Source organism: Tamandua tetradactyla, chromosome X (assembly GCF_023851605.1).
Source record: "Tamandua tetradactyla isolate mTamTet1 chromosome X, mTamTet1.pri, whole genome shotgun sequence".
Taxonomy (NCBI): domain Eukaryota; kingdom Metazoa; phylum Chordata; class Mammalia; order Pilosa; family Myrmecophagidae; genus Tamandua; species Tamandua tetradactyla.
In genome coordinates this window covers 92,635,965-92,653,286 of record NC_135353.1, presented here as the reverse complement: position 1 = coordinate 92,653,286, position 17,322 = coordinate 92,635,965, and the positions used below count along the sequence as shown (strand labels likewise).

The following is a 17,322-nucleotide window of genomic DNA, read 5'->3' as shown; positions in this document are numbered from 1 at the left end:
TGAACATAAAGAGAATATCTGTAGAAAGATGGAAATTATGAAAAGGAACCAAATAAAGCTGAAGACCACAGTCACAGAAATGGAAAATCCCCTACAGGGTTCCAATAACAGATTGGAACTGGCAAAAGAAACAATCAGTGAACCTGAAGGTAAAACAATTGAAATCACCCAGTTTGAGGAACAGAAAGAGGAAAGAATGAAGAAAAGTGAACATAAACTGAGGAACCTGAGACAGAATCAAACATACCAATATATGCACTGCGGAAGTCCCAGAAGGAGAAGAAAGAAGGACAGAGAAAATTCACGGCCATAATAGCTGAAATTTTTCCACATTTAATGAAGGATGCAAATATTCACATCCGAGATACTCAATGAATATTAATTTGGATAAACCCAAAAAGACCCACACAGCATCATGTTATGATTGATCACACTGCTGAATGCCAAAGACGAAGAGAAAATTCTGTAATTGTCAAAAGAGAAGCATGTCACATCCAAGGATGCCTCTTAAGATTAAGTACCAATTTCACATCAGAGAATATTATTGTCATAAACAGAATGTAATTCTGATACATGTGACAACATCGACGAACTCTAAGACAGCATGTTGAGAGAAATAAGCCAGAAACCAAAGGAGAAATATTGTATGATCTCACTGATATGAATAATTAGAATAAGAAAATTCATAGATTCAGAAACTAGAATACAGGTTACCAGGGGTCAGGGTGGGGGTAGGGAATGGGGTATTAATGCTTTACTGGTACAGACTGTATGGTTTAAATGATGGAAAAGTTTTGCTAATAGATGGTGTTAATAACAGCACGTCACTGTGAGTGTAATTAACTCCACTGAATTATATATTGGTTAAAAGAAGAAATTTTTTGTATAAATCTTACTAGAATAAAAATTTAAATGTGTGGAAATGAATAGAGGTGATGGTAGCACATTACTTTGAGTATACTTAACAGTGCTGAATAATGTGTGAATGTGGTTGACAGGAAATTTAGGGTCATATATGTCACCAAAAGGAAAGCCAAAGGTTGAAACATGAGACTATAGAACTCAGTAAATCTTGTGGTGGACGATGATTATGATTAACAGTACAAATATAAAAAATTTCTTCCATGAACTAGAACAAATGTGTGAAACTATTACAAGGAGATAATAATAGAGTGGTATAGGGGAAAAATAACCACACTTAGTGCAAACTATGAACTATAGTTAACAGCAATATCTTAATATTCTTTAATCAACAGTAACAAATGTACCACACTAATGCTAGGAATCAATGATGGGGGCGGGAGGGGGATAAGGGGTATGGGATGTTTTGAGTTTTCTCTCTCTTTTTGTTTTTTAATATTGAAAATGTTCCAAAATTGAATGTGGTGAAGAAAGGACAACTATGTGATGATATTGTGAGCCACTGATTGTATACTTTGAATGGAATGTATGGCATGTGAATATATCTCAATAAAATTGTATTAAAAAAACCCCACAGGATTATACATCACAAACAGTGAATTCTAATATAAATGATGAACTATAGTTAATAGTATAATTATAATAATATTGTTTCATCAATTGTAACAAAGACTACCACACTTAATGCAAAATGTTAATAAAAGGTAAAACTGTGTGTGAGGGCAGTATACAGGAACTCTGTACTTTCTGCATGATTTTTATGTAAACTACAACTTCTCTAATAAAAAAAATTCATGTAAATTTCACCTAAACTCCATCTTCCCCCCAAATCCTATAACTCTATCTTTTCTTGTTAAGATGCCTGATGTAGTCTCCCTTGTAGCAATAAGCCAATAAGCCTGATTTTATCAGACTACAGCTTTGCCCCTGGTGGACGTCAGCTTATTTGGCCAAGAGAGATAAGATAATAATGATTTCCAAAGGATATTATGACCTGCATTAATAAGATAGCAACCCCAATGAAATGCTGTGGAGAAAACAGTAGATAAAGAGAAAATAGACAAATATAAATGCAGCACTAAGACTTATTATAAAGAGGATACTAAACAGAAGAACAATGTGTGTTTCAGCTACAAACTGGGCTTGGCTGCTTCCATGGATATAATTCTGGGGATAAAAAGACAAAATGGAATCTTTAAATATATATTAACTTTTGGTAGCCTAACTCTAAAATGGGCTATTTAAAAATCATATAAAAATATTAATTGAGGGCAGGCCACAGTGGCTCAGCAGGCAGAGTTCTTGCCTGCCATGCCAGAGACCCAGGTTCAATTCCCAGTGCCTGCCCATGCAAAACAAACAAACAAAAAGTTGACCTTGTGTATGTAAGCATGTAACATATTTGCATCTTTGCACTGATTAGTAAATAAATTTCTTACTATAAAAGCTATTTCTGTATTATTATTTATTTGTATTTTCATTGCATTTATACTATGCTTTCAAAAAGAGAATATCTGAGAAAACTAGTCTACAAAAATATGAGGTACAATAATGTGGACTCCATGAAAACAGGGACCATATTTTTCTTATTTACCACTGTATCTCTAATAATACCTAGCAGAGTACCTATAAACGGCAGATGCCTAAGTACCTGACCAATTATTCTACTCAGATGAAGCCTGCCTTTCATTCTTAGCCAATTTAGTCAAAAGGATTTACCAAATGGGATAAGGACTTCTCACTTTGAAGAGTACTGCATTTTTAAGAATGGCCAGAGATTTCTCTACTTCCTGCCAGTCTTTCCCAAAAGAAACTCATTCCAAATACCTTTCCCCTGGGGTTTGAGAAGGAAAATGGAATTCTGGTTATTATTGTGATCCCTTGTAACCTCAGGTTTTTAATGTGATCACTTTCAAATTTAAAAAGATCCAGATGGAAATATTTTTTACTATGCTGGTAATAATCCTGACAGAATACCTGAATTCTTAACATTGTTGTTCCAGTATAAGTGGTGACTATTTCTTTTCATATCTATCATCTGGTTTCATTCCTGTAATACAGCCACCCAATTCTTTGAGTGGAGGGGGGTGGGGAATATGTAGTTTTTGTACCAAAAGAAAAGTACTGCATGGCCTTCTTAGCAATTGAAACTTGTTAACAAATGAGAGAATGAAAGTTAAAAATAAATGTAGTTTCTTTGTACGCTGGCATTAATCTCATAGGGTAATAATCATTTAAGGTTAACTTGGTTTGGCATTGAATGGAAAGAAATACTGCCCTTCTCTTACCACATGTCCTGTATGGGGATTCTTATGAGCATATGGTGGTCCTCTTATGTGGTTCCACATCTGACCAGAAGTCATAGCAAGCACAAAACACTAGGAAACAAAAAATTAGTAAATATTCATATAACATAGTCTAGCAGTTCCCATCTTGATTAGATTAGTAGGTATGTGAAAAATAGATATATATGTTCAGGTAATACATGATAAAGAAGTTTTTTTTTCAGATAAATGATTATTTCTTAAGGCTTATATTTTGCCACAAGGATAACAAGAACTACAATCCAATAATATTTACTTTAAAATGTTAACACTTTTAAAATTATAAATAAGCTTATACAAGTTTCAAAATTGAATATTGAAAAAGCCTTTTGTCTAACCTTTAGGATGAATAAAGACTGGGTACAATGAATTCCTCAAAGCTATGGCCATCCTAATGGGATAATGGAGGAAATAAACTGATTTTAAGGCAGAAAATAAAATGATGTAAAACCCTTTCTCTCATATAGGAAATAAACAAAATGCTACTTCTCATGTAAATGAAAGCTTCCCTGAAAATGCAGTATTAGGAGTTTTATTCAAATAATTTTTCTTCTAAACTTCACTTACCAATGCTGCAAATGCCCATCCAGTTTTGTTAAAAAGAAAATCCATATTACTTCTTCGAAGATACACAAGCCCACCAATAACAGCCAAAAGCAATCCCAACATAAGGGGACCAGCATAATTTGGGGGTCGTATTACTCTGATCTAAGTAGAAAGGAGAGAAAAAGCATTTTTAAGTATAAAATTTATTCATCAATTATATGGGTCCAAATAACTTGAAATTAATTCAAATAAAAATTAGCATGGTTACTTCCAGGAAAAATGATACTTATTCATTTCATTCCAATAAAAATAATCTACATCATATCCTCGAATAAGATGTAATATGTATAATATTCTGTATACAACATAACATTTTTTAGATTAAAAAAGATCTGCCACATACAGCTAGGTAGCCCATGTACTTTATAAAAGGTCAAAAGAAAAATAGATCAGGAGTGATTTTGATGCTGAATTGAATAGGTGTAATAAAGGACGCTTTGTAATTTCATTATTTCATCAGTATGATTCTGTTAAATGCTACTTATGAGGGGACAAACTATTGCTTATCACCTCATTGATACTGACACAAGACCAATCAGGACCTCTGATTAAGAGTCAAAGGAGATACTAAAAGTAACTTTCAACAAAGTAGAGAAACTTACATTGACATCAGTTCTGTCAGCTATCCACCGGGCAATCTGCTCAGCTGAAAAACCCCGCACCTGCAACTCATATGTATCACCCCGTTTGGGTTTCCCTTTTGCAGGAAAGTTGATGAAAGTTGGAGCTGAATTCATGTTTAGCTGAATAGAGAGGAGTTCATGAAAATGTAAGTTATCAAGAAAATAATCTTAACTGAAAAGAATATCATGAAATGTAGGCATTTCACTATGAGGAAGTCCAGGTTTACAAAGGTTGAGGAATTACAGTCAGTAATGCTGGAGCCAAGACTCAAACCCAAGGCTGCCATGATCTTAACCACTCACTTTACTGACCAAATATAAATTACTAGCTAAGAAATCTACATGTTATTCCATTAGAATTGTAATGTGTTCCCATACCTCAACTATCTTAATCTATTTAGAGATTATGCAAAAAAGATAAATTTATGATAACTAACTGCCATATGTAGCTGAAGCAAGTTCTAAAGAGGGTTTATCCTTAATTGGGGGGGAACATCAGAATACTGTAATGCTCAAAAATTGTAGTAAAAACCAATATAAACTGGTAGCCATATATAGAAATGATCAATTCTAAAAGAGTTTACAAATGTTTACTCACTAACATCACATTTCTCTATTCTTCATCATGACATGATGGTATGTTGAAAAGACAACGGTGGAATTGCTGAGGTAAAGAATCCATAACCTACCCATCTGCATTATGTTTCCTGACATGGTATAACTGTACTTTTGGAAAACAGAAAATCTCACTAAGTCCAGGGGAAAGATCCTAATCAACAGATGCAAGTATTGAGATCCCCTTAGCAGGTAAATCTTATAGTGGAGATTGATTTATATGAAACAATTTTAACTTGAAGACATCAGTCAATAAAATAATTCAACTTCCTGCTTTGATTCTATACTCACATTAAAACTCTTCTAGCAGTATATAGTTTTAATACTTTTCCATAAAGGAGAGAGTGTACTGATAAGTGGATATGGTATCTTGGTCTCTCTGCCAGTGTACTATACCGAATGAATGAACAGATTAGCCCTTTGGTGACCAATGCCCACAGATTTTTATAGTTGGTCAGTGTAAACAAGGTCTCCAGAGCCAAATACATACTGTCTGCACTGTTAAAATTCAATTTATGGGTCCGCAGTGTCCAGACCACCAAACTGCTGCCTACTTTTAGGCCATATTCTTTCTTTTGATATATATTTAATTATACCACCTTGGATCTTTTTTGAAGATGTGTCTGGAAAAAAAAAGCAAAATAAAAACCTAAACAATATATAAATGCATTTTCCTTTCAAAAGTTGTTCCATCTTTCTATAGATAATTTATTTGTGTTCATCTGTCATTTTCCTGTTTTCCTTTAGTTCTTTGAGCATATTTAGCACCATATTTTAAAAGTCTTTGCCTGGAATGCCCCAGGTCTGATCCTTCTCATTGATGGGCCTTTACTTAGCTCCTCCGGGATACAACTCTGGTTTCTGGCTTGCTTAGCATCTCACAGGAAGGCAAATGGCAACGTCTGCTGGGTCCTGCATCTCCAAATATCTGGGTCTCCTGTTGGCTCTGTCAGCTCTGAAGCAACTGTTCTTCAAGTATCTGTACCTGAGGTTTCTTCAAAATGTTTGAAGAAAGTCCTTTCAAAGGACTCCAGTAAACTAATCAACACCTACCCTGAATGGGCAGAATCATATCTCCATCTAGCCAAAAGCCACTCACAATTGGGCACGCCACATCTTCCTGGGATAATCTAATCAAAAGGGTTTCCACCCTAAAATATTGGATCAGGATTAAAGGACACGGCTTTTCTGGGGTACACAACACTTTCAAAACAGTATATTTTGCCACCATAAAAAAAGGGGAACACCCCTCCCTGATCAATATGGCAGTGAGATGCTTCAGGGCTTGGCCCCCCTACAAAAGCTTTGAAAAAACAAGTCAGTATTCTTTGACTTAATCAGGTCTTGACTTATTTGCAGCAACTTGTAGGCATTGATTTTTTTGGCTTTTAATATCTTCCAGATACTCCTACCTGGACTTGCCATCTTTCATATTTTCATATTTCCTTTTCCTATATTCTTTTTATTTAGAATATTATTTGATTAGGAACAGTTCCAGGTTTTGTGAGACCTAGATACATCAGTTCTTAAAACAGGCAACTCATTTCCAACAGGACACTCCTTATGCATTTCTGTCTAGGAAGAAGTCAATTTTAGGGTATGGTATAAATTTCACAAAAGCTGAATTCAGTATAATTAGTCCACCCAAATGCTTCATTTTTGCATTTTCAGTAGCCTTCCTGTGACAAATGTTCTTTGTTCTTTCCCATTTGTTTTGCAGTTTAATAACTGTTATGCCACAGGTCATTTTCTGGCAGAGCAGTGCTGAGCTGCCAACGCCAACGCCACCATAGCCACGGCTGCCTCACTCTCCAGACCTAGTTTACTGGAGTCTTTAAGAGAGTTCACGGAGAAAGAAAGAGTTCAGAGCCAACAGAGATCCAGATGTATGCAAAAGCAGAAGCCCTAGAAAACGCCATGAGCCGAGAGAGGCAACAGAAACTAAACAGGAATCAAAGCCTAGCAGAGGTTACCATGTACCTTTCCATGAGGGACAAGCCAGAACCTGTAGAGAGCTAGGGAAGCTAAGAGAAGAAATCCAGAATTGTTCCAGAGAAGCTAAGAAAAGACCAGGAGATGATGGCCATGTGCCTTGCCATGTGATAAAAGAAACCCAGGCAGATATTGGTCTTTCTTTGAAGTTAAGGTATCTTTCTGTGGGTGCCTTAGTTTGGACATTTTTAAGGCCTTAGAATGTATACTTTTAACTTAATAAATCCCCTTAATAAAAGCTGATCCGTTTTCTGGTATATTGCATTCTGGCAGCTTTAGCAAACTAAAACAGAGCCTGAGGAACCTGTGAGACAGAATCAAACATACCAATACATACACTGTAGGAGTCCCAGAAGGAGAAAAAAGAAAGGGGCAGAAAGAATATGCAAAGACATAGTAGCTGAAAACTTCCCAAATTTAATAAAAGATACAAATATGCACATCCAAGATGCTCAATGAACTCCAAACAGGATAAACCCAGATAGACCCATGCTGCATCATATCATAATTAGTCTCTGAAATGCCAATAATAGAGAGAAACAACATGTCACAATCAAGGGAGCCTCAATAAGATTATGTGCTATTTCTCACTGGAAACCATGGAGGTAAGAAGGCTGAAAACAAAAAATTTTAACCCAAGAATTCTATATCTAGCAAAACTGTCTTCCAAAAGTGAGGGCAAAGCCCCTTTAAGAATATCAACTAGAGTCAAGAGGTTATCCTGGAGGTTATTCTTATGCATTATATAGATAAAGATATTCTTTTTTAGTTTATGGTGTAGTGGAGTGGCTAGAGGGAAGTAGCCTTGATTCTTGAAGACTATATAACTATATAGCTTTTACAATATGACTGTGTGATTGTGAAAACCTTGTGTCTGATGTTCCTTTTATCCAGGGTATGGGTAAATGAATAAAAAATATAGATAGATAAATAAATAAATAATGGGGGGATAAGGGGTAAAATAAACTGTGTAGATTGAAATACTAGTGGTCAATGACAGGGAGGGGTAAGGTGTACGGGATATATGAGTTTTCTCTTTTTATTTCTTTTTCTGGAGTGATGCAAATGTTCTATAAATGATCATGGTGATGAATACACAACTATGTGATAACATTGTGAGCCACTGATTGTATACCATGTATGGACAGTATATGTGTGATGATGTGTCAATAAAAATATTAAAAAAAAAAAGAACATCAACTAGTTCCACGCCCCATCCCATATTATTGACATCCTCCCAACATGAAAAAGTTAGAATGGTATGTCAAATATCCCTAAAGATTCAAAGAAGGATCAAAGGAGAAGAATGAATTACAATAGAGAAGATAGGACTTAACAAATGAGTATGACTGCTGAATCACTACACTGATATTTCTTAATCTCCAATGTCTTGGAGCAACTAGAAGGAAAATTTTAAACTTGTGGAACTGTAACTCATACTAAACCGTGAAATCTGTTCTATAACTTATTGTTGGGGTGTGCTTTGAAATTTATTGCTTTTTTTGTATATATGTTATTCTTCACAATAAAAAAAAAGAAAAAATATGTTAGAAAACTACATAAAGGTGAGGAGGTGGAGATGGAGGGGTATAGGAACATAGCTTGTGAACACTACTGAAGTTAATTTGGTATCAAAGCAAATGAAACTGTTATAGATTTAGGATGTTAAATTTAAGCCCCATGGTAATAAAAAGAAAATATTAGACAATATGCAAGCTCATAGAGACAGAATGTTTGGCACAGGTTGGAGGGAGCAGGTGGAATGGGAAGTTAACGCAAACTGGGTGTACAGTTTCTATTTGGGGAGATGGGAAAGTTTAGTAATGGATGGTGCTGAGGATACTGCAGTATTGTGAATATGATTAATCTCACTGAATGGTATGCTGGGGAGTGATTGAGATGGGAAAGCTTACATTGTATATATGGTTCCACAATTTAAAAAAAAAAAGAGAGCAACAAAAGTGACAACGACGATTAAATGCAATACATGATCCTGGATGGGATCTAGCAAGGGAGAAGACAAGGCTCAAAGGGACATTACTGGGACATACGAGAAACTGGAATATAGACCGAAAGTCTTATATCAATGTTAAATTGCTTGAACTTAATGACTGTATTTAAAGTGGTTATGTAAATGAATAGGTAATGTTCATGGTAGTATTAAGTATTCAAGGAACATGAAGTATACAACCTACCTTCAGGTGTGCAGAAAATGGATCATGAAATAAATAGACAGATAGATGAATAGACAGAATGACATGGAAAATGTGGCAAAAAAATTAAAATTGGTGAATCTGGGTACCTGAGGGTGGTAGGGGTATGTTGGAATTCTCTGTATGGGGTTTGTATTACTTTTTAAACTCTTTTAAGTTTGAACATATTTCATGATAATATATTAAAGAAAGGGGGAAATAATTTTAAAACATTACAGGGTTACAGGGAGTAATCTCAGTCCATTCTGGTAGCCAGTTATCATTTTCAGGCTTTTCTTAATTTATTCATATATGTATATGCATACATACCAACAAAAACATAGAATATTGCTTTATGCCTGATTTTTAACATAAATGGTATCATATTAACTGTATCATTCTGAAAATTCCTTTTGATTCAACCACATTTGATATCTCTATCCATGATAGTACATCAGTCCCACTCTCACGGTTTAAGTAATTATGTTACTGATGGACTTTTAGTTGTTTTCAATTAAAAATAATGTTACAGTGAACATCCTTGTACCTATCTCCCTGTACACGTGTGAGACAAATATTGTATGATCTCACTTATATGAAATAATTAAAATATGCAAATTCTTAGAATAATAAATTAGAATGCAAGTTCTAATTTAGGGCAGGGATGGGCAGGGATGGAGGTGGGAAATCGGGAGTAAATACTCAATTGGTACAGAGTTTCTGTTTGGAGTGATGGAAGAGTTTTGGTAATGGATGGTGGTGATGGTAGCACACTGTAAATTTAATACCACTGAACTGTATACTTGAAAGTGGCTAAATATTTAATTTTAGGTTGTATATTTTAGCAGAATAGAACTATAAAAAGCAAGTGAACCCTAATGTAAACTATAGACTATAGTTAATATAATTACAGTAATAAGGCATTGCCAATTCTAACAAAGGTACCACATTAATGCAAAATGCTAATAATAGGAAAACTGTGTGGGGAGGGGATATAAGGGGATTCTGTACTTTCTGTATGATTTTTCTATAAACCTTACAAGTTCCCTATAAAAATGCTGGAAGAAAAAAAGGACATAGCCAAATTGTTCTCCAAAGATGCTTTAACAATTTATACTTCTACCCATCATTGTAGGAAAGTATCTATTTCCCTGCACCCTTGCCAATAGTTGATTTGATGGGCAAAAATCTGTTTTTTATTGTTTTTGTTATTCATTTCCCTGATTAATAGAAAGATATCTTTATACAAAATCAGTTCTTTAAAAATATTTTGCAAACTGAAAATCCTTGAATATTAACAAGCCAAAATAAGATCTGGTAGGTTTTCATTCAACCATGCTAAGTTTTTGTACATTCTGGCATAATACACTATTACTTGGAGAAAGACTTGAATTTCTTCCACAGATGGAAAGGCTACTATCCTTACTCCTTTAACTCTTAAATGTGGCTCTAAAATGCAATAATAGGCATTGATACTACAAAGTATTTGAAGTAGAAAAAAATGGATTTGTAGCTTAAAAAATCAATTTCAGGGTGCATGGGTGGTTCAGTGGTAGAATGTTCACTTTCCATGAAGGAGACCCAGGTTCGATTCCCTGGCCACGCACAAAAAAACAAAAAATAACAAACAAACAAAAAAGCAATTGCAGAAGATCATTATGTGCATTTTATTAAAATGGATGGAATTATAACTTTTTTAAACAATCACAACTTGAAAAACAGAGAATGAAAAAGCAATTTCTTATATTCTAGAAATTGTTTCCATTGGTCTAATAAGCCTAAATGCAATAACCCTTTAGGTTATGTAGCATGATTTATAAATATACACATCTGGCTCTTTGGAGATGGCCATGTGAGACTGGAATATGAGTAGCACAATGAGATAATGTAAAATTGGAACATTAAGCTGTTTGTTCAACATTTACTGAGTATCCATTATGTGCTTAGCACTAATAGCCTCAGGATTTAGGTCTGCCTATATTCTAAGAGGGACTGTGAAGAATTATAGGGCTAATTTTGTTATAAGATAGAATGTAGATAAGTGTATAGTAGAAACATAAGGGAATTACTGTGAGCATCCAAGAAAAGATGTGACCCACATTTCATCTGAAGAATCTGGAAAGGATTCATGGATGCAACTGAAATGAGGATTAAAGGATATGCAGAATTTTGAATGGGGGAGAAAGGGAAGGGGAAGAAAGTATACTTCATGTTGTTGTAAAAGAACAATGAACAATGTTGAAATAAGATAGTACTGGCATAATATGACTATGGGAAAGGTGGTCTTGGGGGGTTAGAGGAAAAAGTACATGAATTGATAAGGAGTAAGGAATTCTGGTTTTAATCTACTGACAACTATTTCCAAAATTATGTTCTACTGGAATCTGGTAAAAATGCTCCATTAATTGTTCCAAAATTTGGGAAATTCTGCATACTATATCCTCCTAGTGGAAAGATATAATATACATCAGCATGTTAAAGTCCCTGAGAAATCCTGTTTGGAAACAATTTTCCATGGGATTCTTGAGGTTTGGGATGTCTTTAGAATAGAGGCATTGACTGTCTTTGTTTTGGACAATGTTCTCAATGATGAGAGTCTCCCTCTAAAGCAAAGGGCAGGTATGCTTACTGCCCATTATAGAAGATTTGGGTTCTCTAGACTTAGACTACCTCCCTAATAATGCAACCCATTGATCCTCTTTCCATCACCCTGTAGGAATCATCCCTTACATGTAAGGAACTCATGTAAGAAAATGTTTATAGTCTGGATACTGCAGTTGCTGTGAGCAATAAACTCCTCTGACCTGGAGCCAAACAGTAACAACTAACTGTTAGCTTGTTAAGTAGAGTAAAATCTCAGATCCTTCACAGTTCTTGACCCCCTGAAGTAAATAAACCAGTTCTATTTTGTTTATGCTACGGTGTTCCAAACTTAATTTTTTCCGAAGTAATTCTTATTAATATTAATACTCTGTAGATCAAACTTTAGGAAATATTATAGCAGGTGTGCCGGTTTGAAACAGTTGCGTAGCCCAGAAAAGCCATGTTCTTTAATTCCAGTTCAATATTGTTGAGTGGGATCTTCTTAATTGTTTCCATGGAGATGTGACCCACCCAATTGGGGTGGGACCTTTTGATTAGCTGCTTTCCATGGAGATGTATCTCCACCCATTCAAGGTGGGTCTTAATCTACCTATTGGAGTCCTTTACGGGGGAACCATTTTTGAAAAAGCTTCAGAGCCAACACAGAAAGAGGTGTTTGGAGATGCAGAAATAAAATGCACCCAGGGAACCTGTTTGAAACAAGAAGCCAGAAGAGAAAGCCAGCAGATGTCCCCTTCCCAGCTGACAGAGAAACCCTGAAAATCACTGGCCCTTTTCTGAGTCAGTTATATTTCCCTGGATGCCTTACTTTAGACATTTTATGGCCTTAGAACCATGAAGTTGTAACTTAATAAATTCCTTTATTAAAAGCCAACCCATTTCTGGTATACTGCATTTCTGGCAGCATTAGGAAACCAAAACAGATTTTGGTACCAGAGAGGTGGGGTGCTGCGGTTTGCAAATACCAAACATTGAAACAGCTTTTTAAATGGTTAAGAGGAAGATTCTGGAAGAGTTATGAGGAGTTTGATAGAGAAGGCCTAGAATACTTTCAAGAGGCTGTTGGTAGAAATATGGACTCTAATGATACTTCTGACAAGGCCTTAGACAGAACTGATGCATGTATTATTGCAAACTGGAAGGAAGGCAATCAACTCGGGATACTTCGCTGAGTAAATTTCCAAACTAAACGTGGAAAATGTAGCCTGGCCTCTCCTTTCACCTTATAGCAAAGTGTGACAGGAAAGAGATAAGCTGAGAACTAAACTTTTTGGTACAAAAACCAGAAATTGATGATCTGGAAAACTCTGGGTTTCCAGAAAGGGAGACCCAATGGAACAGTATCCCACATAAGGATTTAACTAAACATGGAACGAGTCAGGCATTTCAGAAAAAGCCAGGATTGGAGATGGAGTCATTCAAAAAGGATTTGTGGAAAGCCTTAGTCTGATGGGTATGACCCCAGTATATGGCATAGAAAACCAACAAGTGCTGTGGGATCTGTATAACTGTCAGTCTACACTGAAACGGACAGAAAAAGGACAAGGTGAAGGAAAAATAACTTTGAAGGCAGAACCATGGAAGCTAAGGTCTGAAGCCAAGAAACCTTGGGCCAGGAGATCAGATACACCCATGCACTTGGAGAGGGTGAGCCTTCTGACTTGATGTTCAGGAAAAGTTTTGGTGCCCCAGGCTTCAGAGAGTGTGGAGCACATTCCCTGGGGAGTCTTGGTGCCATCGCATTGCTCTGAGGGGATTGAGTCTGTGCCCTGGAGATAGCAGAGAGCCCGGGAGCTGTCCCACATGCATGAAGAGGATGGAGCTGAAAAGAAGGTGGTTTTCCCAATGTCCCCCATGGTTGCAACCCTAACCCTACTGTTTGGAGAGAGTCACCGTATAGGCCTTGGAAAGGGTGGGACTGTGACTTTCCAGAGCCCCGAGGATAAATGATTCTCAACTTTGAAATGGAGTTTGTCCTGCAGATTTTCAGAATTGTTTGGGTTCAGTGACCTCTGTGTTCTTTCCAAATTCCCCCTATGGAAATGGGAACATTTATCCTCTGACTATCCAGAGAATTTTGCCTTATGATAGCCATACCTGTAATTGGCCTAGATGAGATTTTGTACTGGTTTTGATATCTTATTGTATTTGTATTGTTACTGAGATGGTTTAAGGCCTTGTGATATTGTAATGGAATGAATGTATTTTGTATAAGGAAAGAACATGTCTTTTTGGGGTCCAGATGGTGGAATGTGCTGGTTTTAAATTGTTGTGTACTCCAGAAAAGTCATATTCTTTAATCCTCATTCAATATTTTTGGGTGGGACCTTTTTTTTGACATGGGCAGGCTCCAGGAATCAAACCCAGGTCTCAAGCATGGCAGGCGAGAATTCTGCACACTGGGCCAACCACTGCACTGCCCAGGATCTTTTTTATTAAGTTATTTCCATGGAGATGTATTTCTGCCCATTCAATGTGGGTCTTAATTCACTTACTGGAGTCCTTTAAAAGGGAACCATTTTGGAAAAATCTTCAGAGCCAACAGAAAGAGACACGTGGAGATACTGAAAGAAAATGCTCTGGGGAAGCTGTTTGAAATAAGAAGCCAGGACCGAAAGCTAGTAGATGTCACCATGTGCCTTCCCAGCTGACAGAGAAACCCCAAATGTCATTGGCCATTTCCTGAGTCGAGGATCTTTCCCTGGATGCCTAACTTTGGACATTTTATGGCCTTAGAACTGTAAACTCGTAACTTAATAAATTCCCTTATTAAAAGCCAGCTTATTTCTGGTATATAGCATTTCCAGCAGCATTAGCAAACCAAAACAGCAGGCAATAGGGAGAAAGTACTATATGAAAGGTAAACGAACCAGTTAAAAGACTATTGCATTAGTTTAAGCGAGAGAAGATGAAGGCCTTGGAATGGAAAAGTGGGATGGCTATGGGATATGTAGAAGATGAAGACAACAAAGAAGTCAATAATGACATAAAACACAGTAAGAAAACAAAACAAAACAAAACAAACAAACAAACAAAAAAAAAACCACAGTAAGACCAGGTTTGGACGAGAGTGGGAAAAGACATCAGTTCAATATGGGACATAAATTTTTGGATTGGAGACACTGGTGTGAAGATGTAGTGAAGAATTATACTCAGATCTTTCCTTTTTTTGTATTATTAAATTAATGTTGAGCAAATCATGCCCAAACGCATGAGTTAGACACATTTATAAACAAAGACAAAATTAAATATATGTGCTTGAGGAAAAGGGAAAGAACTAATACAGAGGGTGAAGTGAAAAATACAAGTACGAAGGGGTCATGATTCACAAAGTAGGTAAGGACTCTAGGGAAGAGGACAAGGGTTTAGCTTTGAACAAGATGTATTTTTTTCCAGTAGGACAAAAAGTAAAGGGATAAAGATAGGTACCTGGTTCTGTCAAGGACTTCAAATTAACCACAGTAAAACATCATGGTGGTATAATGGCCTACCATGACTCATACTTCAAGTTACTTAACAGTTATTATCCCAATTTCCATTTTCCAATAGGCTATCATTGACCGCTACATTTCACGGTTAGCTCATGCTCAGCTTTTAGTTCTCTACTCCATATCTTCCATAAGACCTCTTCTATTTAACTTTTTGTGGTCATTTTAAAAAATGTACTCTACTTTATCCACATTTTACCTTTTCCTATTTAACAGAATAAACCAAAGACCTTACCATCTGAAATACATCAGAGCCTTCATCAAAATCCACCATAGCAAAAAATATCCTGTTGGTAAATGCACTGGAGTATCGCCAGGAATTGGCCAGGATCTGGAATTCTTCATCAGCTTGCCTGGATATCATAATAGTTGTGAAGAGAACATATGAAGCAATTTTTAAAAGCAATATAGTTTATCAGCAGTAAAACAGGTCTGAACAAGCAACAGCAAAGCTTCTTTAACGGTGGGGGGTGGGGAATGGCAAGCAAGTCAGGTTCTACTAACAGCAGCAGGACAAACTTTGGAAAACACTGCCACTGTTTGGGCATATGAGAAATCTTACCCCAAATGTTGAGGATTCCACCAGAAAGTAGTAATTGCCTGACTCTGCTTCATTCTTTCTGCCTATCACTCATCCTAAAGCTCTTTCAATTTCACTGGAAATTTCCAGCTAATTGTCTCTACAATAATCTTTAATACTCTAAGTTATTTTTAAGAGTTTAAAGAGAAGATAGAAGTATTTTCTCCAGAGAAAGTAGGACTACAGTAGTAATCATTTTTTTAAAATCTAAAGCATAAATTTTACTTAATAAATAAAAATATAGTCAGATGAATTACTAGGAGAAATATAAGAGAAGTCTAGGGAATTCATATTAAAAAAACCTCAAGTCTGTGGACCTCCCTGGCAATGTGGGACAGAGATCCTGGAATGAGCTGAGACTCAGCATCAAGGGACTGAGAAAAACCCTAGAATGAGCTGAGAATTAACAGCAAGGATTGAGAGAACCTTCTTGACCAAAGGGGGAAGAGTGAAATGAGACTAAGTGTCAATGGCTGAGAGATTCCAAACAGAGTCGAGAGGTTATCCTGGAGGTTCTTCTTATGCATTAAGTAGATATCACCTTGTTGTTCAAGATGTAGTGGAGAGACTGGAGGGAACTGCCTGAAAACGTAGAGCTGTGTTCCAGTAGCCATGTTTCTTGATGATGATTGAACAATGATATAGCTTTCACAATGAGACTCTGTGAATGTGAAAACCTTGTATCTGATGCTCCTTTTAGCTACTATATCAACAGAAGAGTAGAACATATGGAATAAAAATAAATAATAGGGGGAACAAATGTTAAAATTAATCTAGTTTGAAATGCTAGTGGTAAATGAAAGCAAGGGGTAAGGGGTATGGTATGTATAATCTTTTTTTTTCTCTATTATCGTTTTATTTCTTTTTCTGTTGTCTTTTTATTTCTTCTTCTAAATCGATGCAAATGTTCTAAGAAAGGATGAATATGCAACTATGTGATGATATTAAGAATTACTGATTGTATATGTAGAATGGAATAATATCTTAATGTTTTGTTTTTTTTTTAATTAATAAAAGTTAAAAAAAAACTGGAAAAAAAACCTCAAGTCATCTTTAACTTTTATTTCCCATACCCTGTTTCCAATATCTGTCAGCTCTTCATTTGTTATTTTCATTGCCATCATCCAAAGTCTGATCTTTAATATCTGAGGATATTAAAATACTGACTCTAGCCCTTGCCACTCCAATCTTTTTATACCACAATATATATATTTTTTCCTAAATTAATGCTTTCCTGAAATTCTTCCTCTCCTTGAAAACCACTCTCTCTAAACTCTTTCACCAGTTATTCAAGGGTTTTTATCATCTGGTTCCAAATAATGTATCTAGATTTTTATCTAGCCTTATCATTAATAAATCTCAAACAGGATCCCTTAA

General features: G+C 35.9%; 1 protein-coding gene across 1 annotated transcript in view; it reads right to left on the bottom strand.

The window, feature by feature from the left end:
• MAGT1 (magnesium transporter 1) overlaps positions 1-17,322 on the bottom strand; it is a 70,411-nt gene that overhangs the window by 25,741 nt on the left and 27,348 nt on the right. Inside the window, exons 3-7 of the mRNA XM_077145527.1 lie at positions 15,601-15,718; positions 4,454-4,594; positions 3,813-3,953; positions 3,210-3,299; positions 2,025-2,088 (exon numbers count right to left, since the gene is read on the bottom strand). Coding sequence (XP_077001642.1) covers positions 2,025-2,088; positions 3,210-3,299; positions 3,813-3,953; positions 4,454-4,594; positions 15,601-15,718 — 554 coding nt within the window. The remainder of the gene's footprint in view (positions 1-2,024; positions 2,089-3,209; positions 3,300-3,812; positions 3,954-4,453; positions 4,595-15,600; positions 15,719-17,322) is intronic.